The sequence below is a fragment of the Hyaena hyaena genome, unplaced genomic scaffold, assembly GCF_003009895.1.
Source record: "Hyaena hyaena isolate Hyena2069 unplaced genomic scaffold, ASM300989v1 scaffold_68, whole genome shotgun sequence".
NCBI classification, from domain to species: Eukaryota; Metazoa; Chordata; class Mammalia; order Carnivora; family Hyaenidae; genus Hyaena; species Hyaena hyaena.
In genome coordinates this window covers 994,864-1,020,821 of record NW_024080700.1, presented here as the reverse complement: position 1 = coordinate 1,020,821, position 25,958 = coordinate 994,864, and the positions used below count along the sequence as shown (strand labels likewise).

Below are 25,958 nucleotides of genomic sequence, written 5' to 3'. Positions count from 1 at the left end.
GAAAACTATTCAATATTGCTCAATAAATTAAAGAAAGCACTGATAAAAAGACATCCCATGTTCATGGATTGACTTATTGTTATGATGTCAATTCTACCCAAAGCATTCTTCAGATTCAATGCAATCCACATCAAATTTCCAATGACATTCTTTACAGAAATAGAAAAATCCATCCTAAAATTCATATGAAATCTCAAAGAACCCCCAATAGCTAAAACATACTTGCAAAAGAAGAGAAAGTGGGAGGTCACACACTTCCTGATTTCAAAAGTTACTACAAAGCTACAGCAATGAAAACAATGACGTATTGGCATAAAGACAGACATATAGACCAACAGACTAGAATAGAGAACCCAGAAACAAACCCTCACTTATGTGGTCAATTAATTTTTGACAAGGGTGCCAAGACCATTCAAGGGGGAAACGACAGTCTTTTCAACAAATAGTGCCAGGAAAACTGGACGTCCACATGCAAAAGAATGAAACTGGACCCGTGCCTTACACCACAGACAAAATTAACTCAGAACATATCAAAGAAAGACCTAAATGTGAAAACCCAAACTATAAATCTCTCAGAAGAAAACACAGGAGAAAACCTTCATGGCACTGGATTTGGCATTGCTTTCTTAGAACGGACACCAACAGCACAGGCAACAAAAGACAAAATAGATAAATTGAACTGCATCAAAATAAAACCTTTTGTGTATCAAAAGACACCATCCACAGAGTAGAAAGGTGACCCATGGAATGGAAAAAACTATCTGTGAATCATATATGAAAGGGGTTAATATTCAGAATACAGAGAGAAGTCCTACCACTCCACCACACAAACCCCAATTCAAGAGGGGCAAAGGACTTGAGTGGACATTTCTCCAAGGAAGATATACACATGGCCAATAAGCAACATGAAAAGATGCTCAATATCACTAATCATTAGGGAAATGCGAGTCAAAGCCACAGTAAGACACCTCTTGACACCCATCATGATGGCTGTTAAAAAAAAAAAAAAAAAAAACAGGGGCGCCTGGGTGGCTTAGTTGGTTAAGCGTCCGACATTCGCTTAGGTCATGGTCTCGGGGTTCGTGGGTTCGAGCCCCATGTCGGGCTCTGTGCTCACTGCCAGCTCAGAGCCTGGAGCCTGTTTCAGAGTCTGTGTCTCCCTCTCTCTCTGACCCTTCCCTGCTCACGCTCTTTCTCTCTCCTAGAAATAAGTAAAAAAACATAAAACAAAAACAAAAAAAACTAATAGGCCTCAGAAAATAACAAATACTGATGCGAATGTGTGGAAATTAGAACCTTTGTGCATTGCTGTTGGGGATGTCAAACTGTACCTGCTGTGGAAAACAGAATAGTGGATTCTTCAAAAAATGTTAACTAGAACTACCATATGATCCAGCCATTTTACTTATGGGTATTTACCCAAAAGGAATTAAAAGCAGGGTCTCGAAGAGATATTTGGACACCCACGTTCATAGCAGCATTAGTCACAATAGCTAAAATGTGGGAGCAAACCAAGTGTCCACTGATGAATGAATGGATGAGTAAATTGTGGTATATCCATACAATGGAATATTATTCTGCCTTAAAAACAGGAAATCCTGCCATTTGCAACAACATGGATGAACCCAGAAAGCATTATGCTAAGGGAAATAAGCCAGTCACCAGAAGACAAATACTGTGATTCTACTTTTATTAACTACCAGGAATAGCTACATTCATAGAGACAGAGAGTAGAATGGTGGGTGCCAGGGGCGGGAGGAGGGGGGGAGTTAGTATTTAATGGGAGCAGTTTCAGGTTTGCAAGATGAATAACAATGTGAATATACTTAATGCCACTAAACTATCTACTTAAAAATGGTTAAGGTGGTAAATTTTCTGCTATGCGTATTCTACCACCATTTTTTAATGGTTAAAAAAAAAAAAGCAGTCAAACAAATCAGACGCACTTGAAGGCTAGATCTCATCTACCAGCCTGAGGTCTGAGTACGATTTTTTAAGGTTCTATCTGGAGGTGCAGGGGCCATAAGGGAGGGGGTGCAGTATGGGCACGTGTGACACTGGCAGGGCCTTAGGGGTATGGAGGCCACTGCTCCAGGCACATCCACGAGTGGAGAGGGGAGCTCAGGCCACCAGGATGTGGCCCGGGGCTGTAGTCGCCAACGTCAGGGAGGGTCGTCCAGACCAGCCACAGCCTCCCTTCTGTTGCCAGACCAAGACCAGTGGCTCGTGTGGCTTGGGTCCTCCTGAGTGCTGAGGACCTTTGGCCCGAGGGCTCCCTGCAAGGAGCACAGCGCTCCCGGTAAACACACATGATCTCCATCTGACGCATCAGTGCACAAGCCTCAAAAGACCCCCGGAGAAAAGACCCCAGCAGCCCAGGTTCCAGCAGTGACAGTGGCAGCCCCGTTTACAGAGTCACCTTGCCAGCATGGCAGGGACTTCATCAGATCGTCACTTGGAATCCCCCACTTCTGTGAGGTAAACACTACTATCATCCCCACTTTACAGGAAGAGAAATGGAGATTCCAAGAGATTAAGCCTTAGTGAAGGTGACTTTTTATATGGTCTTTTGGTCCCAAGATTATGGCCAGAGAGATATCGTGGTCACCACAAACAATTTGGAGGTTGCCAAGGACTTGTTTTAAAGTGCTTTCAAGTCCGACTGAGAACTCTGACATTTGGGGGGGAAAGAAAGCCTTAGTTAATCAGATTGTTCAAGGTCTCCTGGCCACTAAGTGGTAGACCTAGGATTGAAATTTGGGTCTGAGTGGCCCCATAGGGCCCTCAAACTCAACCACTAGGCTACTCTGCTTTCAGGATGAGCCACATTCAGAAGGTAAGTCTGGACAAGGTTGGGAATAAGGCACCATGACAATGAGGCAGTGTCCCCCACTGGCAGGCTCTTCTTAGAGGGGGAGGAAGGCCGTGTCAAACCACAGTGAGGCTGCAGGAGACCAGAGCACACAGGAGGGGGTCTCAGGAGGCAATAGCACTTTCGAGTTTATCACCCATTTTTCTGTCCAGTCTCACAATTGTTCTGTCCAATACCACGAAGCTACACTGACTATCCCCAGTTTAGAGAACGGTAAACAGAGGCTCAGAGAGGAAGTCACTTCCTACAGCTGAGCAGCTAGCAAGTGGCACGGCCAGGACTAGCACCCTGTTTGTGTGGTTCCAAATCCAAAACTCTTCCCAGTAAAGATGGCGGTGCTGGCTGCAGCAACCACAATACTGGATCATCTCAGCAGGTGCTTTTATGTCCATTTGATAGATGGGGAAACTGAGGTGCAGAGTGGTAATTAACCAGCCCAAGGTCACACAGCTGAAACTGAGTAATGCCCAACGTCAGGCATGACCCCGGCTCCCGGCCCATGTGGTTGGACACAGCTCCACAGAGTCGGACCCTCTGAAGAGTAGCTCAGAGGAGCTTGGAGTTTCAGGTGTACCCTATGAAGTTTTCAGAAGAGAGCTGGCAGTCAGGAAGTTCAAGGATAAAACCTGAGCAAAGATGAGGAACCATTCTGAATTCTTTCAACCATCCAGGGGGGCAGGGGATGGGAGAGGACAGGCGCTGGGGATGTCTGGAGACCTGGGAGCACAAAAGCAAGAAATAGGCCGAGAAGCTTCACCTTCAACTTTCCCTCTAAAAGGTAAGCTGATTTTGTTAATGAAAGGGAAAAAAACATTGTTTTAAAAAATTCATTTAAAATCACAAAAGGCCACACATTGTTCTGATTTCATTTATATGAAATGTTCAGGAAAGGCAAATCCCCACAAACAAAGCAGATCCAAGGTTGCCAGGGGTTATGGGGAGAGGGGAGAAGGGGAGTGACTAGGCTTTTTTAGGGTGATGAAAATGTTCTGAAATTAGATGATAGTGATGGTGGTATCACCATCTCAATATACTTTAGATATTTAAATTGTACACCTTAAAGGGGTGAGTTGTATGGTATGTGAATTACATTTTGGTAAAGCTCTTAAAAAAAACCTATTTCAAAAACAAAGTGCGTGGACACTCTAACCTGGAGAAGGTCAGGGAAGGAAGAGATGTGAATAAGCTCTTGCCACGGGCCAGATGTGCCCTGCAGGGTGGGCCCCGGATGACGAGCCCCAACCCCATGGGCTACCCAAGCTTTGGTTCTGTCCCTGTATCTTGTTCCTCCTGCCACAGTCCCTTTACACAGACTACACTATTGCCTTATCTTCAGAACCCACTTTCTCTGCTTTGTGCCAGATCTTGGCTCCAGCACCACTTCCTCAAGGAGCCCGTTCCTGGCCTCCCTGACAGGCTCTGATGTCCCTGACAAAGGGCTCTGGTACAATCCCTCATGCCCTATGTGTGTGTCCACCTGCAGAGCCCTTGTCCCTCTTATCACTTAACATGGGTGCAGGTAACACAGGTCTGTCCTCCCTTAGGCCATGGCCTCCACGGGCTAGCACGCACCTGTCCACCTGGACACCCCCAGTGGTCAGCCTGGTGCCCAGTGCACATCACACACTCAGAAAACACCTGAGGGAGGGAGGCAGGGGGGCACCACAGGAGGCAACAGTGACACCGAGCTAGTGACAGTGAGGTAGACAGGCCCAGAGGCAGCAAACAATGGGGTCAGCGTATGAGGGAGACACAGCCCTAGGGACGCCCCAAGGAGGCCCACCTAACTCAGCAAGGGGCAAGTGGTCTCAACAGATAGTTCTTAAGAAGAGGATACACTTGTCAGACGGGGGTGGGGGGGGGGGGGGGGGAATGCTATATCTAAAAGATGCATAGGGGTGCCTGGGTGGCTCAGTGGGTCAGGCATCTGACTCTTGATTTCAGCTCAGGTCATGCATGACCTCATGGTTCATGAGATCGAGCCCTGCATCAGGCTCTACACTGACAGCACGGAGCCTGCTTAGGAATCTCTCTCTGCCCCTCCCCTGCTCCCTCTATCTACTTCTCTCTTTAAAAAAATTTTTTTTAAAGGCATCAGAAGAATCTGCTGTTCCCTGGAACTGAGAACAAGCCACAGTATTCTGTGATGTTGCCCCAAGCAGAAGGTCCACGTGGTGCATAACCACAGAGTAAGAACCTGGGTCCAGCTGAAGGCAGGCCCTTCAGCACACAGCCCGGGGCCTAGCGCTCAGGGCACGGATCCAAGGCAGAGACGATGTAGAGAGAGGGTGGGGGGACCTTGGGCAAGTGGGAAAGTTCGGATGGATACAAAAGACAGACACTGACATGGGTGTGGGGGGCTGAGCCCCTGGAAAGGAGCCTTGGGGCTCCTTCCACATGCAGGTGGGGAAGGAGGGCCCATGCTCAGCCCCACGGGGCGTGCAACCGTGTCGCCGCCTGTCCTGGCCAGCCGAGGAAGGAGACCGCGCTCACCAACATAAGCCCGAGGCTCCCCCTGGCTTTGGGCGTCTGCGTGCTTCTCCCCCTGCGTGCAGTCACACCGGCCACTCCTTTCCTACCCATTTTCCCCGGGGTGACCGCTGCAAGTGAGTTCTGCCCACTTGGAGTGCCCAGTCCAAGGCACCGAATAAGATGGGGTGGCCTCGGCACTGGCCTGAGAGCACCCCCGGAACCTCCCTGCTTCCCTCACATCTACACACATGGCCTGTCACTTGTGGGGAGGCACGTCCTGGCCCCGGGAGCCACAAGGAACGGGGGCACAAGGAAGAGCAGGATGGGAAACGCAGGCCTCTGACTCTCGCCCTCTCAAGCATTCCTGAGCCGAGAGAGGATGCCCTATCTGCCCATCACGTCGGCGGCCCAGCGGGTTGGCTCCAGGTGCCTCATGCAGTGTCCTCTGATCCGCTCCGCGGTGGGCAGTGGCCTCTGCCCATCCCGTCCTGCCCAGGTACCTGGTTCTGCAGCTGGGTGGCTGTGGCTTGCTGGTCACTGTCTCGGAGGGTCAGCCTCTCCTGCAGGGCTGCCAGCTCCTCCTGCAGCCGGGCTTTCTCCTCCTGCAGCTGGGACATGGCCTCCACCATCCTATGCACCACGGGGGCTGCACCTGGCGGCGCCGCCAGGCTCGCGCACCTCCCGCTGCCAAAGAGCCGCCCACCTATGAGCAAAGTAGTGGCCGATCAGAAAGGACAGCAGAGGACCCACCCTGGATGAGCCGGGGGGGGGGGGGGGGGGGGGGGGGGAGGCGGGGGAGGGTGTCACGGCAGGGTAGACCACCGGGAAGGGAAGGGGATGCAAGCCAGTGGGACAAGGGTGGGGGGTGGCAGCAGCATGGGTTGGCAGGGGGCAGGCCCTGGAGGAAGCCCTTTCTGGGAGACAGGATTGCCTGGATAAGGACTGAGGAAAGGGACTTTCGCCCTAGACCCCCCTCAAGTATGGGCCCCAGGTCTGATGGGCAACACCCTCTCTGTGGCCAGGCCGCAAAGAATCGCAGCTGAGAAAGACGTGCCTTCTGGCAACAGTTGATTAAGAGTCCGGGGTTCTCTCCCCAGAAAACACTGTTCTTGGGGTAAACGTGATTTCTTTAAACCCCAACCCCCTCCAGAGTACAGAAGAGAGGCAGAGAGAGGCTCCCCAGCCCGTCCCCTGACCTCTGCAGGGAGTGGTCACCTGCACACAGAGAAGGGGCGGGGGTGGGGGGTGTGCGTGTGCAAGGGACAGTCAGACCAGGACGTACAGAGACAGACAGAGCATGTGAGCAGGAACACAGCCAGGCCCACTCTGGGGCCGACACCTGTGCGGAGCACAGGGACTGCACAGGCACGACCAAGTGATAAATACCCGGGGGTGGGGTGGGGTACCTCAGCCTGAATCCTCCTCCTCCCATGGCTTTCCACTGTCCTGTCACCAGGAGCAGGAGAGAAACAGACAGACGGACAGAAGGACAAAGACATAGAATCAAGGGCCATGACCTGCCAATAGGGCCTGGGATGCCTGTCACAGCTTGTGTGGAGGATACAAAGAACGCTCACGGTCTCTGCAGGTGGGGAGCTGACTACGAGCGGGGGGTGTGCAGGAGTGGGTAGAGGAGAGGATGTAAAGACAGGAGATTTGCGTCTCCCTTTGGGCAGCCTGAACTGGGACCTGGCCAAAGCCACTTCTTGGAAAGCGGCATCCGAGAGTGAAGTGTGATGAGTGGCACCTGCTGGCTCCAAGCCTCTGGTCTGTCTAAGGGCAGCAGGCTTCGGGGCTCCCCCATGCCACACCCCAGGACCCAGAGCCCTGTGAAGCAGGACTCAAGGGCTCCGGCACCCTGCCCTGAAGTCACACACCTGCTAGCAGCTTCGGCCCACCAGGAGGCAGCAAGTGCACTCACTGAGACTTCAGAGAAGCCACAATAGAGTTCCTGGGCTGGCTGGGATGTCACAGCCTTGTCCCCAGGAGGGTAGCCCCTGAGAGGTCTCAGGCCCACTCTAGAGCACACACCGGCTGGCTTTTTCCCCTGCTTGCAATGCCTTGGAACAGCTTCGACCCGAGACCCTCCGGAGAGCTGGAGCAGGTTGGCTAGTGGCCCTGGCCGTGTGGCCTGCATGTGACACAGCATGCAGAGCACACACAGTTGGCCAAGCTTCTGCTGTCTGTTCTAGAGAGAGTGAGGTCAGGTGGATGCTTCCAGGCCTGCACACGGGGCTGCCATGAGCAGCGTGTGACCAGCGTTGCCCTCGGCCCTTTTGCAGACTGCCATGGTGTGGTGGGGAACACAGGCTCCAGGTCCTGAGAGCTCACTCTGCCACCTGGGAGATGGGGGGCAGGGGGGTGGGGGTCTTCCTTTGTGAAGTAGGGACAATGGTCCTCACCCAGAGAGGTGACCTTGGGAAAGGAGCCTGGAATCCATGAGAGATGCATAGAAATGAATGAGTGTCACCCCACAGACCACAGGGCTGGAATGGGACACCGAATAGTCCCTCTCGTCCAGGACACGCAGAAGGTTCTGAGACACACTTGGAGCCCACACAGGGTTCATCCTGACCTGCAGCACACGGGCACAGTCCAGGGAGCTGAAACGGGGCCTCGAGAGCACTTGCTAGGGGAGAAAAGACCTTGAAGAAGCAAAGGGAAGGCCAGAGAAGGAGGGAAGAAGAGGTAAGGTCAAAGAGGCACTTGGGGGCCAGGGACTGATTGGGCCTTGGCCCTGAGAAGGCAGCATGCCTCTCAGTGGGTCAGCTGTCAGTGCAAGTTTCCAAAAGAGCGTGCCTCAGAGTTGCCTGCTCGCTGCGCCTTGGCTCGCGGAGACTGAGGTCTGGCTCCGGCCCCACCAACAAGGCTCGGTCCTTAATCTTGACAGAAACTAGTCTCTCTCTTCTCCACAAATTAGGAGAGCCGATCGGACTGGCTGGACAGCGCACCCCTTCCCAAGGCCTGTCTGTCCAAGCCTCGGCCGGACCCCAACACCTGTCCCTGAATGCCAGACAGGCGACCACAGCTCCAGGACAACCCCAGAGAAGGGAGTGGCTCCTTCCAACACACAGCAAGTTCGGAAACACAGATCAACCCCTAGTGACGGGAGGAAGAGAACAAGAGAAAGACTAGCTGCTTTTTCTCCACTTATTTTTGGCCTTCCTCTTGAGCTCCAGAGGATACTTTTTCCCCAGTTATGAGCTCAGGTTTCCTGCTGGGGAAGCCCTACAAAGGAGGCCCACAGAACCAATCATCCTGGTCAGAGAAAAATGGAGCCACTGGCTCCTTGACCCTGGCCTTGAGGCAGCAGAGCAAAGCCCTGTCCTGAAGCCTCTGGGTCCCTGATGGATCCACAGATAAAGGGGGGGGGGGGTTCAGGCTTCTCTCCACAGGCCGTAGCGTCTTTGAGGCTGCCACTCTTGGCCTGCTTTTGACAAGCACTGGGGAAAAGACAAAAAGCAGAGAAATTCAACCCCAGCCCACATGGGCCAAGGCCTTTTATCACTGGGTGGGGCCCTGCTGGCAGTGGGAGGAGGGTAGCCCTGGAGTGGGAAGGGCAGGCCGGGGTCTCTGAGTTCCATGTCGGGGTGGCCAGGATTCGGCTGGGCCACCTCCAGGTGAGGACAGTGTGTGAGGACAGCCCAAATGCCCCTCCAGTGCCAGCTTTAGCGAGGGCTGTTCCAGGGCTGTTACCTGTTTTCTCTACATTCATGGCTCCACCAGCTTCCTGGGCCTCCCGGTCCCGCCTGGGGGCCGGTGCCGGCGTCTTCACGACCTTCTCTTCCTTCGTCCCCTGACTCTTGTGTTCGCACCCCTTGTCCAGCAGGGCTTGCTGCCAAGACACAACCAGAATCCTCACGTGAAGGGGACTGCAGGCGGGAGGGGACCCCCTTAAGCCTGAGGATGGCGGGCTCCCGGAGCTGGGGAGCACCCCAGGCACAGGGATCCGCCCCCCGCTGTGTGAGTGAGGGACGACAACGAGGCCTGGGGTCTGGAAGGAAATATGCCCAGATGCCAGGACAGAATGGTGCCGGTGCATTCTCTTGGCCCCCTTTTGGCAGCCAGCTATCTGCACCAGCAAAGAAGGTTCTGGGGCACTTAGGAGTTCTCAGGTGAAGCTCACTGGGCTGTCCCTGAAGGCTCTGTGGGGTGGGGGTGACCAATGCAGCAGCCTACTTGCCTCAGGCCCATGGCCCCACTGTTCACAGGGCTGTCCAGCCCCACCAGGCACATGGCAATCTCAGGGCAACGCCCCCCACGATGTCAGCCGCCCCCACCTGCAGACGACACCAGCTCAGGACTGCCGAGAAGGGGGCACACAAATGCACACGAGCAGGGGAAGGCCACACTGCCCCCTTCTCCTGGTCAAGGAGAAACAGAGGTCAAGAAGGCTGAGGTAGAACAGACCGGTGGGCAGGCAGGGAGAGAGAGGGGGGAGCGGCAGGAAGAGCCGTCCAGAGAGACCCCCTGCAGCTCACACAGAAAGCCACCCAAAGCAGGCAGCAGAAGCACATGTAAAGTGCAATCCCATGTGAGGGTACGAGAGACAAAACAGGCCTTCAAAGAAATCTGAGGAACTGTATAAACAATGGTTCTCTCCGGCAGATCGGGTGATGCAGCAACTAGGACAACAGGCATCGCTTTTGGGGGAGTAAAAAGAAACTTAACTAAGAGAATGTGGAGAAAAAGGGCAAAGAGTCCTTACATTTCATTTTGAACCTGTTTTTAGTCTTATAAGCATCTATAATGTTCTGCTTTGTTTTCTTTCTTTCTTTTTTTTTTTAAATGTTTTTTTATTTATTTCTGAGAGAGAGAGAGATAGCGTGAGCAGAGGAGGGTCAGAGAGAGAGAGGGAGGTACAGAATCTGAAGCAGGCTCCAGGCTCTGAGCTAGCTGTCAGCACAGAGCCCAGAGTCCTATGTGGGGCTCGAACCCACGAACCATGAGATCACGACCTGAGCCGAAGTCGGTCACTTAACTGCCTGAGCCACCCAGGCGCTCCCTGCTTTGTTTTCTTAATGTCAACAGAAATCATCTGGGAAGGGGCATTACAGACACATTTGGGGTTTTTTTTGAGTTTTATTTATTTAAGTCCTCTCTACACCCAACGGGGAGCTCAAACTCATGACCCCGAGATCCAGGATCGCATACTCATGAGACTAAGAGCCAGCCGGGCGCCCCTCCAGACACGTTCCTGCGTGTCTTTGCACCCACTGTATTGGAAACGTGAGACAAATGCTCTGTCAGAAAGAATGTTCTGAGTCTAGAGTCGGCAAGGGCTGGGGTGAAAGCTGGCGGCGCCTCAGGTGAGCTGTGTGGCTCTGGGCAAGTGACTTAGCTTCTCTGAAGCTTCACTTCGCCGTTCTAACAAGAGGAATGGCACTAGCCACCTGATGTAGCTGGTGTGAAGGGTCACTGCAGGGACCCGGGCCAGGTGCCCAGAGCCCCTGGCCCACCAGGTAGCCACAAGCACTGCACAGTAGCTCTGCTGTACGCTTCCTTTTTTTTTTTTTTTTTTTTTTTTAACTTTTGTAACCCCAGATCCAATAAACAGAATGGAAAGGAAGAAAAGAGCAACATCGGCAGCCTCGTCCACCACCTCTGACTCCCTCTCTCTCTACCTCACACTCTACTTGAGAAGGGAGGGGGTGAGCACAATCTCTCGTATGGAGGAAAATCCCCCCCGCCCGACTTTATTTTGTCCCCACCCTTTGACCAACTGCCACACCATCACGAGCGGGCTTGTCAGCGGTGGCGGTGATGGCAGCAGCTGGAAGTTTCCAGTTGCCGACCAGAGCAAAGGTCACACTATTTTTGGCCTGTTGGCCAAGCCGCAGGAAGGGCAGCCGGGCCCCCAGGGGGGTTGGGGATTTCTGCATCGCCTCCAGAGGGAGCATCTCAGGTTTTAACTGCTTGACAGGCTGGGCAGGGGGGAGGTTCACTAAGCCTACCTGCTCACCCCACAGGGCCTGGCTCCCTCCTTCAGCCCCACATCGCTGACCTCGACGCAACTACAAACACGATAAGAGCTTCGTGGGGGCCCAGAGGACACCAACATGGAAACCGGTTGCTGACAGGAGCTTCTCAACAGATTCTCAGCAGATCTGCTGACCCCAGGACTCAGCAACAACCACAACCCAACACCCCGTAATCAAAAGTCAAGAACATAGCCACCGCCCAACTCCAGGCAGCCAAGTTTCTGACCACCTCCCGTTTTAACTACCAATGGCTCAAGTCAGAGCGGGGGAAAAAAAAGGGTTCTCTGGTTTCTTTAACTGTTCCCACACCAGATCTGCTTTTCTTGCAGACCCTTAAGATAAAAGAAAGACTGTTCAGTTCAGTTTGCAGATGAACCACACACGAAGGGCCGAGAAAAGCCCTGAAGCCCAAGAATGCTCCTGAACTGAAGCCACAACAAGCACTGGGCCACATTCAGATCAGGACTCGGGGCCACACATCGCCTATGAGGGAGGAGATGCCCTGAAAGGGCACCTGGGTTCCCCTGCACTACATCCTGCCCCCACGTGCCCATGTCCCTTCAAAGCAAGCGCTCTCGTGTGCCATCTTTTTTGGGCAGGGAGCTCTGCAGCCCGTCCACCTTAACTCTGGCCCTTCACACCCCCACCCCCACCCCGTGACTGTGTCAGCGCTCCGTGTCCGGGTTGCATTCATACACTTGATTATTCTGTGGCGCGTCTGCCAGGCTGTCAGGTCTCTTTCTCCGCTGGGTTTTGGGCCAGCACCTAGCACAGCACCTGGCACAGAGGAGGCACTTCCTAAGTATCTGCATTACTTTAAAAAGTGCAGCGCCTATGCCGTCCTTAAATTATTCAAAGCTTGCGAGAATGTATCGATATGCAAGGAGCTCACTGAAACCAGAAATAATACAGAGCCCCAGTTAGACAACTTATGGTAAACCCTGATGTGCACTATTATGAAGCAGCTTAAAAGAATGGGGTAGTTCTCTGTATATTGACATGCATGAAGAAATCACCAACATTTTCTGTTGAAAGAGCTAGTCACAGAATAATTTGAAAAAAATAAATAATGAAATTGTATAAATATAATTAAGTGATATAGGAAAGATACATAAACACCAAACCCTTAAGACTGGATTTCTCAAAAGATATAGGACTAGAATAAACACTCAGTTTCTAGATGTTATATCACTGTGTGAATTCTTTACACCATATGTTACTGAGCTCGTCATGCTTAGCTATTCAGATCCAGGCTTGCTGTGTGACCAGTAGCAAGTTACTTAACCTCTCTGGGCCTCCATTACTTCATCTATGCAAGTCCGATAAAACACTAACTGTGTCTTGAGGTTGTTATGAGCATCATGAGCACTGATGTGAGGTATATAATACATGGTACCAGTGCCAGGTACAAAATCAGTGTTCAATAAACAGCAGCTATTCTTATTATCATTATGTATTAGCTCTAAAACCAAATATACAAATACATACATATATACATACATATATATATATATATATGAAATTTGTCTTTTGAAAGTCACTTGGAGACTTGAGAGAGAAAAGAACCCAAGTTTTGGCAAAGTCCTCTGTCTAGCTTTGGAGTCTCATGTTAAATAGGAAATACAAGTATTGCCCCACGGACAAACATGCTTGAGTGGGAATTAACAGCTACCCCAAAACCTGCCTGTTTTCCTAATAGTTTCTCAGCAAAGGCCCACAGTTCTCACTTTAACGTCTCAGCCAGGGTGTGGCTGAAAAGTTTCTGTCATCTGCTCTGCGATTTTCCCCAAGATAACCTAATAAAGCAAATTGCTCCATCCGTGCTCCGTGCACTGTGAGGAGCTTAGCAAAGAGGCACAAGGCAGGCCCCTGGCTCTCTCTCTCAGTGCTCTCTTCCCCAGAGAGCCCCTGCTCTCTGTTGGGGCCCCTGCTGCTGGGAGCTCAAAGGGCAAAGACACAGCAGCCTGGCGCAGGCCCTCGCCTTCCCGAAGGCCCCGGTGCTTACCTGCACGGTCAGGTAGAGCCTGTGGGGGCTCCCGGGGCCTGCCCAGTCCACGCTGAGGGCCCGGCACTGAGCTAGGGCCGGGCGAACTGCACTTCGGGCGCCGGAGTCCTCGTCACCGCTGACTGGGGAATCTTTTCCACGGCCTGTCCCGGGACAGAGAGTACAGGTAAGATGCTAGGCCGCTGGCTGAAGACTGTTGGCCAGGACCGCTGGCCAGGGCCGCGGCTGAGCTCTGCTCCCCTACACTGTGGGCTGGCCCTGGCGCGGCCAGGAGGGACTCACACGCCCTCACACGCCTGACCTGCTCAGAGGGAAGGCCTGGCACCAGGCAGGGGCTGTGCTCCTTTCTTCCCAAAAGCCACCCCAAGCTTCTCTTCGGGAAGGCGCCCAAGGCCTCTGGGGCAGGAGGGGTGCTCCCCACCGTCCGCAGTGGATTTGGGGGCTGGCACTTGCTCATGAACACTCTCTACAGAGAGCAGCAAAGGGAAACCGATGCCAACCTGGCTGTGCCAACCTTCACAGGAGGTGCACCCCAGGGCTGTGGCTTTATTACCAAGGCTGCCTCTAGGTGGCAATTTCTCCCCTGCCTTCACAAAGACCAGCCCCACACTGGGTGGCCCGGTCCCTGCAGCCTCCAAAAGCATCTTCAGGACCAGCTAAAGCACATCCCCTTGAGCCTCTGACATGCTGCCCCCCTCGCCGACGCAGAGAGAGCTGACTGTGCTAGGGGTGTCCCGTGCACCCCACCTCAGCCCCCCACCACAGCCTGTGAGCTGGGACGGGATGGGGGAGGCGGCAAGCTGCAGAGCCAGCACACCCGGGTGTAGTAACATCCTGGACCAAGCGCTTTCGAGACCTTAATGCCCTTTCTAATCCTCAATTTCTTTGTCAAGAATATGGGGATAAGGAAGCAAGCTCATAGTCCTGTGGCAAGGGCTAAATGGAATGACACACATAAAGTGCTCACACTGTGCCAGGTACACAGAAAGCGGCCACAAATGCAGGCCGTTAGGACGTGCCCAGGGTCACACTGAGCCAGGAGTCCAATCCCATGTGCTAACCCACCCTGTTTGCCTATCCCTCTGAAGGTGGTGATAAGAGTGGGGACAGAGGGGCTGGAGTGGGCAGGGGTGACCTAGCTGGCTGGAGCCCTACTCAGTGGCAGGCACTCTGCTTAGCAGTTCACACTCAGGATTTCATTTGACCTTTGTCTTAAATTTTCAAAGTGGCTAAGTCTTCTTAACACTCACTTATTAGACCAATATGCATGCATGTGCACATACACAAGCCTGGAAGGAACTATATAAAATGTTCACTAAGGACCTTATAAGTACTTTTTATTTTATTTTTTATACTTTTTCTGTGTGTTTCTGTGTTCTTGATTTCTCGAGGGTTTTTTTTTTTTTTTTAGTGTTCTAAGGGAACATGTGTTTTGTTTTCTTTTTGCTCTTTTTTTTTTTTTACAGAAAAGCAATACTCATTCATATTATATTTGTAATCCTTAGACAACCTTGTGGAATACAGACCATCTTCATTCCCTTCTAGACAATTCAGGCTATCTGACCCCAAAAGTTTAAGCTTTTCCCAGATACCCCCCGGGCCATCCCCAGCTTCACTGTCCCTACAGAGAGACTTTGGAGAGTATCACTCTGGCCGCCACCCGTGGCACAAATGTGGGGGGAGAGAGGGAACTGAACAGGAATTTGCTGTGTGCCCTCTCTGAGCCTCAGCTTCCCCTTCTGTACATCAGAAGGCTTGGATCTGATGGCCCAGAGGGGCTCTACTAGTTCAGACAGGTCATCTGTGGGTCAGGAACAACAGACAGCAAGCCTTCGAAGACACCTTGACTGAAGACCTCTCTGTCCCTCCACACTTCCATGGAGACTTGCCCAAGCTCAGCTCGGGAGGCCGTCATGAGGCAGCCTCCCAGACCCGGTGATCCAGCCCGCATCAGAAATCAGAGGTGCAGCTCACTTATTGGCGTGTGAGGCACCAGGGGACATGACCCAGAAAAGAGAGCTGGTGGTGACACTCCCCCAGGGGGCAGCGGGGGCCCAGACTCAAAAACTCCTTCACTGCCCACCTGCTGTCGGGGCCCCTACAGGATCTGCCCCGGATGGCACCCAAACTCCTCGGGGCCACGCTCCCGCACAGCTTCGGTCCGCTCCTCGCGTCCCCCCGCGGACCGGCCGGCCGATCAGGTGTCAGCGCCGCGCCGGGCACCGGGCTGCCACTTCACCTACCTTGTTTACCCCAGCCGCGGGCAGAAACCGGAGCGAGACCGCGAGCGCTCGGCCAAGGACCAAGGACGGGCCGCCAGCGCAGCGCCCCGACCCGGCTGGCCGGAGATCGCGTGGTTTGGGCGGCGTTGTCCCCCGGCTCCAGGGACCGCGTTGAAGTTTAACTCGGCGTCCGGGACCTCTCTTTACTGGCGGGCGCGGGGCAGGAGCGCCGGCGGGACTGACGCCCCGACTCCGACTCCGCGCCGGCCCGCGGGCTGCCGGGCACCCTGTAATTACCTGACAGCTCTGACTGAGCCTAGGAACTTGCGAGAAAGCCCGGCCTCATCTCTGCTATCTGGAGGAAGGAAGGGAAATAAAGAGGCATTTTAAAAATGCGGACTCACCAGTTCTCAACCTCCCCGGGCCGGTGTGTGGGAAAGGGCGGGCGGCCGGGCTGGCGGGGGCGGGGCGAGCCATCCCGGGCTCGAGCTCCCCGGCCCGGCCCACTCTCCACAGGCCGCGCAGCGAGGGCGTGGCTCCCAGGTTCCACGGCCGGCGAGACGGGACCATGGCCCGGGGCTCAGCGGCCTCCTCGGGGCGCCGGGCAGCCTGCGGACAGAACGGGGGAGGCGAGACTGAGCCGGCCGGCCGGCACCCGGGGGGCCGATCGGAGCCCGCCATCCGCAATGGGGTCACCTGTCACCCAGAAGGGCAGCCCCAACTCCAATTCCAACCCCCCCCCCGTCCCACCTCAAAGATCCCCGGGGGCTTAAGGGATAAAACAGAGCCCGGCACCATTCAGGGTGCTTTTTTTTCCCAAGTAGGGAGGCTCAGAAGTGGGTGAGGAGCCCATCAGGTGTGTCTGCGCACTGTGGAGACCTCACATCTCAGCCCCTCCACTGGAAGTGTGGCAGCCTCTGCACCAGGTCACAGGCCCACAGAGAGGAAGCAAAAGTCAACAGCACCTCCGTAAATCTAATCGGAAGGGAAATGACTGTGGCCAGTGACAAGCTAAGCTTATATATAACAAATTCTCTTAAAGTCCACTCATTCATGTATTCAACTAGGTTTCACTCCGTGCCTACAACTTGGCAGGCAGTAAGAGACAAAGATTCATTCCTTCTTCATTTAATAATTATTTATCTGGTGCCTGCTGTGTGTCAGGCACCTACCAGGGGTCCTCTTTGATCAGGAGAAATGGGGCCTCAAAGCTCCCTGTCAGGAGGGAGGTAAGCACTTCCACAAATCTTCGCGATCAGAACAGGAATGCAGGGAAGCACCAGGTGGTATGGGAGAGTGGGGGTGGGGGTGGGGAGCACTGGTCTGGATAGAAAGCCTCAGAGGTCCCTCAGAAACTGAGCAGATAACAGAAGACCGACTTTAAGCACTCACGGCACAAGTCTTTATTGAGCACCTATCATGTGCAAAGCAGCTGTAAGGGCATTTAAAGTACCGAGCTACAGTTCCAGACTTAGACAGTGATGCCATTAACAGAAGAAGCCAAATCAGCCCAGAGAGGTGGTGTGGAATTTGCTTTTGGATTTAAAATGGAGTTTCAGGCACCCAAAGACTTCCTAATGGCGCGACCTGGGCCACAGACCACTTTCTACCTGACAGTAAAGATTATCTGTTTGATGGATGTCCACTCCCCTGACCCTCGATGGCTCCCCAGGGTGGGGCCCACAGCACGGCCATCTGTGCACCCCCGTATCACCCAGCCTGGAGCTGTAGCAACATCCACACCATGCTCAGGGCAACGACTTGATGGGTGAATGCCCTGAAATAAATGCAGACAAAAGCTCAGATTGCACCTTGGAAGAAAACAAGGAGACCCAGAGGTGAGAGGCTACTGAGGGTCCCAATGCCACAGGCGAGGACACAATCACTCAAGGTGGTACTAGAAGAAACCAAGGACAAAGCTCACTGTGGGTGGTAAGGAAAACTGGAGAAGTAAGGTCAAAGGTGGCAACAGCACCAGGCAGGTGCAGAGTCCTCAGACGTGACTGGATGGTGAGTGGGAAGGAGACAGTTGGTTCCCAGTGAGTGACACCACAGAGAGGTCAAGCTGGAAGAAAGCCGCTGGGGCTCCCTGAGGAGCGTATCCATGGAGCAGGGCAGAGGGCGGGCCTGGGAAGGCCCAAGAGGCGGGCAGGGCTGAAGGAAGCCGCCACTTCCTTCTCTGGGGAAGTCTGGCTAGGGTGTGCAGGAGAGGCTGAATTCAGAGGATGTGGTGTTTAGAACAGGAGAGGTCTGAGCATGCTGGGTCAGCGGGGCCAGGGACAGCTGAAGCACGCAGGGGCGAAAGAAGTAAGAGTGCAGGGGTGAGTGGCAGAAGATCTGGTGACCGAAGGTCACAGAGCGGGGCTCTGGAAGAATGCCAGGCGCCTGGACTGAGGAAGACAACTTGGAAGAGGCTCCTGGGTACAGTGTTACTGGACTGTGGGCCAAAGGACAGGGCAGACACTAATCCAAATATGTGTACCAGCTCCCACTGAGGAAATGGAGGTGGACCGGTGTGGAGTGGAAGGGACCGGGGGAATAGCCAGATGTCCTTTGCTCCAGGTTCCTTGGCATGGAGCTGGGCACACAACCAACCCCGAGGACCAGCTGCAATGGGCAAGGAGGGAGAGAGATGGGCTTCACGTGCATGCCAAGCTGCTGGAAAGGTGAGATGGGCACTGAAGGTCAATTCCATGGGTGGGGGAGAAGACTTTTAAGGAGATGTCTAAGTCTGAGGGGTGGGGACAGGAGGAGACAATATTTCTGCGGCTTTCTGGAAGGGAAGTAGAGAGGCAGCCAGGAAGATACCAGGAAGAAAGAGGAAGGGTGTGTGCAAGATCCTGAAGAGGAAAAAGCAGCTGAATTTAGCAGCCAGAGGGTGGGAAGGTCAAAAGTATCCAGGACTCAAATAAGCCCAAGGCTGGGGCTTCTACCAATTTAGGACTCATGGGGTGGGGCAATGGGGACATGTAGTGGAGTGGCTACAACCAAAAGCTGGTTTAGACCCAGCTCTGCCACTTACTAGATGCGTGACCTTGGGAGAATTACTTTCCCTCTCTGTGCCATTGTCTCCATCTGAAAATGGGGAGAACTCCCCTTCTAGGGTTATAAGAACGAGACAAAGCATATATAAAATGTTCAGAACAATACTGGCATATACAAGGAACCAAAAATCTTTTGCAGTGCTCGCCCCCTCTCCAGTGGTGAGTGAATGCAGAGGGGCTGGCGTGGAGAGACGACCAGATTTGCCCCTTTGTTTAGGCTATGGCAGTAGAGTGCAGCCCCCGCTGCCCCCCACCCCCCAGACCAGGGATATTGCAATGACTGAGGGACAGATCTGACAACTGCCCAGATACTGCTGCTGGGGAGGGCTTAGTCTCCCTGGGGGAGAAGGTCAGGGAGGTGGGACAGGGCCCTCCCCTGCACACAGTCACACATTCTGGGTTTTCAATGACAACACAGACTTCAAAACCTCGGCTCCATAAGGACAGCAGAACTCATCACCCTATGTTCCTAAAGTCCAGTCACTGCAAATACAGGGCCCCATTCTGAGGCTGCATTCCTTGCAAATAACTCTCCCTGACCAAGGAGACGGCTACTTTGTCAAGGGCATGGGGAGTGTGCCTGGGCAAGGAGAGGTGCTCACCCAGCGTGAGGGCGGAGGAAGGTGAAAGGTCAGGGATAGCTGACCCACAACCTTGAGACAGATAGGTCGGGGACTGGGGGAGTACTTGAGAATTTAAATACAGCTTCCGCTTTAAAATCTCCCAGGACCAGGCCCTTCACTGCGCCAGAGTTCTGCTCTAACTCACAACAGGGGGTTGAAGGAGGTGGTTTCTTTCTGGCTTGCTCACCCTACTGGGATCCCCTAGGCTGCTGCTGTCAGTGGCTCAATTCCCTGCTGCCCAGGGGGGCACTGGCCCAGGCCCTCCTACCAACCTCAGGCTGGCCTGCCCTCCCCATGCCCTTGGCGGGGGGGGGGCGGGAAGCAACTGCCCAGGGAATGTAAGTGGTGGGAGGGCTGGAAGCTGCGGCCTTCAGGAAATCCCTGGGGGTACAGGGGAATCTCTGCAAAGGGGGGAGGGGGGCGCGGTCGGGACACGCGGTTCCCGGGGTAGGTTCTGGCTCTCCTGAGCCAAAGAGATGGGGGGGGGGGAGGGCGGGAGCGGAGGTCCCGAGGCTGCTCCGAACCCAGGGGACGTGCCTCTCCAAGCCGTGCTGCGGGCAAGCCTGGACGGCGCGGGGGGCGGCGGGCGACTGAGCAGGGCTGGTTCTCCCGGGCCCGCCCGGCCTTCCCCGCGCCCCGCAGCGGGTCCGGGCAGGGGAGGGGGGTCCTGCGGGCAGGGCGGGCCCGGACGCGGCGCCGGGAATAGCGGGCCGGGCAGACCCCGAGAGCCCAGCCCGGCCCCCGCCCGCCAGGGTCCCCGACTCACCGGCCAGGCGGAGGCAGAATCCCGGCGTCGCCGCAGAGCCCGGGGCTCGGCCCGACCCGACCCGCCGGCGGGAGGCAGCTCCACGCCGCCGCCGCCGCCTCCTCGGCCCGCCCCGCTCCCGCCCCTCCCGCACACTTTCCACAGGAAATGATTAACTCGGGCCGCGGCGCGTTCCCATGGCAACCGGCTCCTTCCCAGGCGGGGGTCAGCGGCGCGCGCGCGCGCTCCCGCTAACCCTAACTCTCCCGCGCGTGCTCACGCTAACACGCGCGGCCGCCCACACAGCGACAGCTTCTCTGCTCCGCCCAGAGGTTCCGCCGGGACCCGGGGGCCCCACGCCCCGCACGCGTTAGTGCACACCTGCGCGCACGCCCACTGGTAGTGCACACGGAGCGTCATACATGCTCGTGCTTTCGTGTACGGGCTCTCGTAAGCCAGTATACACCTCCCTCACACATGCCTTCACATGTTCACACGTGCTCTCGTCCGCACACACGTCCCCACGCTAGTCCTACGTACGTGCCTTTGCACTTATGCTTCCACTCCGACATGCACACCTGCCAACCCTCGTACGGAACTTTCACACACACTCGTTACTATTCACACTTAGGCTTTTCTGCCCTGTCCTTCACAAGCTCTCACACGAGCACATGTTTTCTTGACATTCTAACACACACGGTTTCACACGCTCTAGATGGTACATGTGTACACTTCCACATGCTTCCCCACTTTACACACCCACTCACGTCATGCTGTGGTGCTCACTCTCATGCTTCCCCACAAGTGGTCTGCGTGTGCCTCAGTGCACACGTACCCTTCTTGCTCACACGTGTTCTCTCACACTGTAGCATACACATCTTTTTTTTTTAATTTTTTTTTATTTATTTCTGAGAGAGAGAGAGAGACAAACAGGGGAGGGTCAGAGAGAGAGAGGGAGACACAGAATCTCAAGACGGGCTCCAGGCTCTGAGCTGGCTGTCAGCACAGAGCCTGACGCGGGGCTCAAACCCACAAACCGTGAGATCATGACCTGAGCTGAAGTCGGACCCTTAACCGACTGAGCCACCCAGGCGCCCCAGCATACACATCCTTTTAAACCCAAGTCCGCGCTTTCATACACATTCTCTCACACTCGGGTTAGCATGCCTACGTACACATGCGTGTCACACGTTATCACTCGTGTATGCACACATGCTCTCACTAGCTCTAGGAGGAATACACAGCCTGGTTGCCTCCCACAGCACCACCCCCAAATTAACATCTTCCAGGGCTTAAGGTGTTTTAAGGTAAAATATTCCTTTAAGCTCCAGTGAAAACACGTCCAGAATGCCCGCTCTGAAGCAGGCAGCAGCTCCCAGGGAGGCCCAGAAGTCCCTCCTTGCGTCTCAGAAGAGCCACAGGGAGCCTGCCAGCCAAGGAGAGACAGCTGACCCAGAGGAGCTTACTGTGTTCTTTGTCTCCCCAACAGAGGCGGCATTTTACCCCAGTCTGGGGCAGTGTTCTCCCTCCAGGGTGCAGGAGGAGAGAAAAGCTCAGAAGCCCGCCCAGTGCTGGCTGATGGTTCTGCAGATAATCGGCAAGGGGTGGCCACTTGGCTCTTTCCCGCTTCGCAGGTCGTGGCCCAAGAGGTGCAAGGAGGGGATCCCAGTGGGGCCTGCAGATTAAGGGGAATTCTGTCTCCTGCCGCTCTAGACACTGGGCGGGCAGTCAAGAATCTCAGCCGGAACCGTAGCCAAGGGCCTGGGCCTCGGATTGTTCTGGATGCCAGAACAGGACACTCACAATCCCCCTACTGGAAGTGGGCTAAATGTGTTTTATTTTCTAGCTGAGCCTTCCAAGTGAAGGCCCAGCAGAGGATAAATGTCACTCTCCCGGAACGGTTCCTCAGAGAGTTACAGATTTCCAACTAAGAACCCCAGATAACCTCCCAATAGGAGAGAAGTCTGTAATTGGAGAGTTACCTTCTCTGAACCCCCTTGCCTGCTCTCCAGACAAGAGTGGTCAGGGGGACGGGTAAGGTTGGATGAGGGCAGAATTTCTCTAGAATCCTGCCCAAACATCTCCCATTGCTACAGTCTATGTTATTTGATAGTCTTTAAAGTCCTCATATGGAACTGGAGGCCTTGTCTAACTTGCAGGCTGGTGACATTAACTGCAGGTTCCTTCCAACAAAGCCAAAGAGAGACTTTAAAATTAATAATAACATTTATTGTTCGTTTTCTCTGATTGCAAAAGTAATAAGTGTTCATTGTAACCATAATTCCACCCCCTAGAGATAAACGCTGCCAACATTTTAGTAGTCTTTTTTTTTTTTTTTTGTATGCACATAATAGCTACCATTTATCCAAAGCTAACACTGTGCCAGGCACCGGGCTAAGCTCTTTATAAACAAGATCCCACTTAACCCTGAACACCCTAGGAGGTGGACACCACTGTATCCCCAGTTTTCAGGAGAGGAAACTGAGGCTCCGATAGTTCATTCACAAACCCAGTGTGTAATAGAGCTGAGATATGAGCCTAATAGTGTGTATGTATACATACAATACGGTCATATGTAATGAGTTTCAGATATCAGATACAAGAGTTTGTGGACATCAAAGCACCAAGGAAGAAAATTGAGGTATTAGATGGAGACATTTTTGGAGTTCTCACAAAATTCTGACTTGAAATGTAAAAGGAAATTGCTTATGATTGTTGGAATTTAATTTAAAATATAAAATGTCACCAGGAACTACATACCAATGGCTTCAAGGTCATTTCTATTCCAGAAACTTCGCTGATGGTTTGATGTGCAGGCCACAAACTCTCTCCTGGCCACAGGGAAGGTAGAGATTTGCCAGAAACCTGGCCATCCCAATGCCGAAGTCCTGAACCCAGGAGTCAGGACTCTTCCGTTCAGCCTTTGGCCTTGACCTTCTGCCCACCTTCTGACAGAAATATAGAAATATAGGAAGGGCCACACAAGACGCAGTGAGCAGAATGGAGCAGAAACCACATTCATATCCACCCTGTCCTCCAGCCAGGGGACACCAGCACCATCTCTGTGTTCAAAGAGCCTGAAACTCCTCTCTCAGGTCTCTGTCTGAGAGGTAGCCACGGGCACAGAGTTCTACCATCCAGAGGGAAGTAAAGAGGGGAGAATAGCATGGATTGGATTTGATCTGGTTCTCACAGCAACCTAGAGTAAAGCCCACGTAAGATTTACATGATTCTCCAATTTTAATGATTGGCCTTGAGATTCAATCACCTCCAGGCCTTTGCAATGCTGTTCTGCTCGGAGGGCCTCTCTCCTTTCCCCCTACTCCCACCTGGCTGACTTCTGCTTATTCAAGTCCTTAAAGCTTAGAGGACATGCTCTTTGACCCTTGCAGGAACTCTATCTCCCGATTGCCCATCCCCCCACCACACCACGACACTGGATTATAATGGCCTCTTTGGTCTACGTTGCTCTTGGAGGGCAAGGCCCTTTCCTGACTTGATCCAAGGAAAACCCCTACAGTAGAGCCTGGTATCACGTGTTTTCATTGACTACATAAATAGATAACATGTAATTCAGAGGGGAAGAACAGGTACATTAAAGCATATGCAAACAGGCTTTCTTCTTGTGTAAGTTAATGATAATTCTTATCAAAAGGAGATAAGAGATCAATCCTTAAACAATTACTTCAATGTGGTCAATAAGGAGCACCCTGCGCTTGTGAAAAGTATATATCCTTGCACGATTCTGGGTAACAGTTTCTTGAAGTTGGAGAGCAACATTCTAGAGTTAGGAGTCAAATATTTAAGTAATCCTGACTCAATTAGCCACTGTTTTGAATCCACGTGTTCTAGCGCTCCTGAAATAGTTCATTATGGACAGCGCGGAAAGAGCTGGGGAAAATCCCATGGAGGGAAGAGGCTGGGTTCTGGAGCCAGCCCTGCAAGCATGAATTTGACTCCCAGCTGCAGGACTTTGTAGCTTAACCTCTGAGCATATTGGGGGGTGGGGGGGAGGGGGCACTGGTTCTTGGCTCACACCTGCCGGCTTTCAGGAAGCCACGCTCCTCAGTGGACATGAAAGGGTGGGGTCTTGCACAACCCTTGGCTGGTCTGTAAATTCCTGTCGTTCTCATCTGTTACACACTAAACTCTAGGCACTAGGTGCTCAATAGCCACTTGAACAATTGGTACTCTCTCTCCTCTCCCTTCCAGCTCCCTCTGTGCACCGCCCTCCACTCCTGACCAAGGGTGCCTTCTTTCTAAAAGCTGTATTAACAGGGAAAACAGTTCTCCTATTTACAAAGGTCTCTGCAGGGAACCAAGCAACTCTCCCCTCAATAAAACCACCTTCCCTCAGAATGTCTAGACAGTGACTACCTTTCTGCATTTGCCAGGGAGATTGGACCCAGCCTTGCCTCCCTGGGCTCTCAGGTGAGGGTAACCTGAAACCTCTTCCTGACCTGAGAAAGAATTTGGCAGATACCTCTCCTGGCACTCCAGGGTGATAAGCAAACAGAGGGTTTTTTTTTTTCCGTTATCATTTCCTGTAGTCTAAAAAATGAGAGGAATGCAAACACTGAGAAGATATGTTCTCATGCACCAGGTAATAAAAAGATTTAGCAAGAAAGGCCATGAGAGATGAGCCCTGCCCCTGCCCCTCCTCCCTGAGTCAGCGCAACCTGCCTGCCGACCATCCAGAAGCCTCCAGAAGCCGCCTGGGCTTCTTCACCCAAACGCTCCCCCCCACCCCCGACCACGCTTCGCTTCTTGCTCCTAAATCATTCTATCTCCTTATTTGAAGCCAAGGCATGCATTATTAACATCGTTCCCACTTTTTTTCAGCTTCTCCATTCATTTCTACCCATCTGCTGCAAATTCTAGGTGGCTGGCATTTTTTTCATTTTTTTTTCCCTGCACAAATGTGGTAGAGACCAAGAGAGGAAGAAAAGAAAAAACAAACAAACCCAGATCCCACCACCCTTATCGTTATTGGCCCAGATTTTCTTTTCAGTATTTGACCTTGAGCAAACATTATTTCTCGATTAAGAGGAGACAATATAGGACAATGGTTGAAACTGGGTTTAGGGGTCGGGTGGTCCTAGGTTTGAACCCTGGCTCAATCACTTCTTCTGTGCCTCAGTTTCTTCCTGTGACAATGGCAGTAGCCGTGATACCTAACCCCGTGGATTGTAGTGAGGAGTGAACATGAGCCCAGCATCTCGCACGCGGGCGGTAATCCACAAACACTAGCTTGCGTATAGTGGGAGGCAGAGTGTGAATACAATCTTCTACTTTGCCTTTCCTCACTTAAAGTCGTATAATAAGCATTTCCCGAGTTACTTGTTTCTACTATGTCCTGCTCTTTTCTGAACGACATGCCCCAGACTGAGGATAAAGCCAGATCCCATTCAGCTTTGGGATCCTAGTGTCTGGGGACACACCCAGCACTCAGACTGGAAAGAATAATCTTTTTCTTTTATCTTTCTTTCTTTTTTAAAAGGAATCTCTGCACCCAATGTGGGGCTCAAACTCCCCACCCCAAGATCAAGAGTCACATGCTCTACGGATTGAGCCAGCCAGGCACCTGGAAAGAATAATCATTTTAAATAACTGCATAATATTCCCTGAATGTCTGTGCCCCCACTGAGCTGACCATCCTGTGAGGTCAGATATGTGAGTAGCTGCCAAATGTCCACTTGTATCAACAGCCTTGCTACTGACATCTCCCCACACGCAGCCTGTTCATTCCCAGGGGGAGGGGGTGTTGTTAATTTCATAAATGCTTTCTGAATAAAGAGTCTGAGCATTTTTTTTACACATTCTAAACATGTTGCCAGATTGCCATCAGAAGGGGCTGTACCAAATTTACACTTTATGCTCTCGTCGGTAGCAATTTTGACGAGAACTACTTCTTACGCTAATTTGCAGTTTTCCTCATGGATCTGAAATTCCAGCCCTGGCTGGTTCCCCTGTGCGGCACGAGGCGTATAAAAA

At 53.0% G+C, this 25,958-nt stretch overlaps 1 protein-coding gene and 2 long non-coding RNA genes across 6 annotated transcripts in view; 2 read left to right on the top strand and 1 right to left on the bottom strand.

Annotated features, from left to right (window-relative positions):
* The window catches only part of KIFC3 (kinesin family member C3), a 35,747-nt gene extending 15,694 nt beyond the window's left edge, over positions 1-20,053 (bottom strand). The window contains exons 1-5 of one of the 4 annotated variants that reach the window (XM_039232588.1): positions 19,986-20,053; positions 15,957-16,161; positions 13,331-13,473; positions 9,041-9,179; positions 5,845-6,047 (exon numbers count right to left, since the gene is read on the bottom strand). In XM_039232588.1, the coding sequence (XP_039088519.1) occupies positions 5,845-6,047; positions 9,041-9,179; positions 13,331-13,473; positions 15,957-16,122 (651 nt within the window). In that variant the 5' untranslated portion in view covers positions 16,123-16,161; positions 19,986-20,053. Of the gene's footprint in view, positions 1-5,844; positions 6,048-9,040; positions 9,180-13,330; positions 13,474-15,573; positions 15,719-15,956; positions 16,162-19,985 lie in introns of those variants that run through there. The other 3 variants (XM_039232589.1, XM_039232591.1, XM_039232590.1) reach the window with 3 other exon arrangements.
* LOC120232133 lies at positions 7,788-11,685 on the top strand. The gene is made up of 2 exons (XR_005528502.1): positions 7,788-8,032; positions 11,314-11,685. It is a non-coding gene; the product is annotated as an uncharacterized LOC120232133 (long non-coding RNA).
* On the top strand, positions 17,749-25,495 carry LOC120232132. Its single transcript, XR_005528501.1, has 3 exons — positions 17,749-17,973; positions 18,115-18,218; positions 25,465-25,495. It is a non-coding gene; the product is annotated as an uncharacterized LOC120232132 (long non-coding RNA).
* Positions 25,496-25,958: the final 463 nt, after the last annotated feature.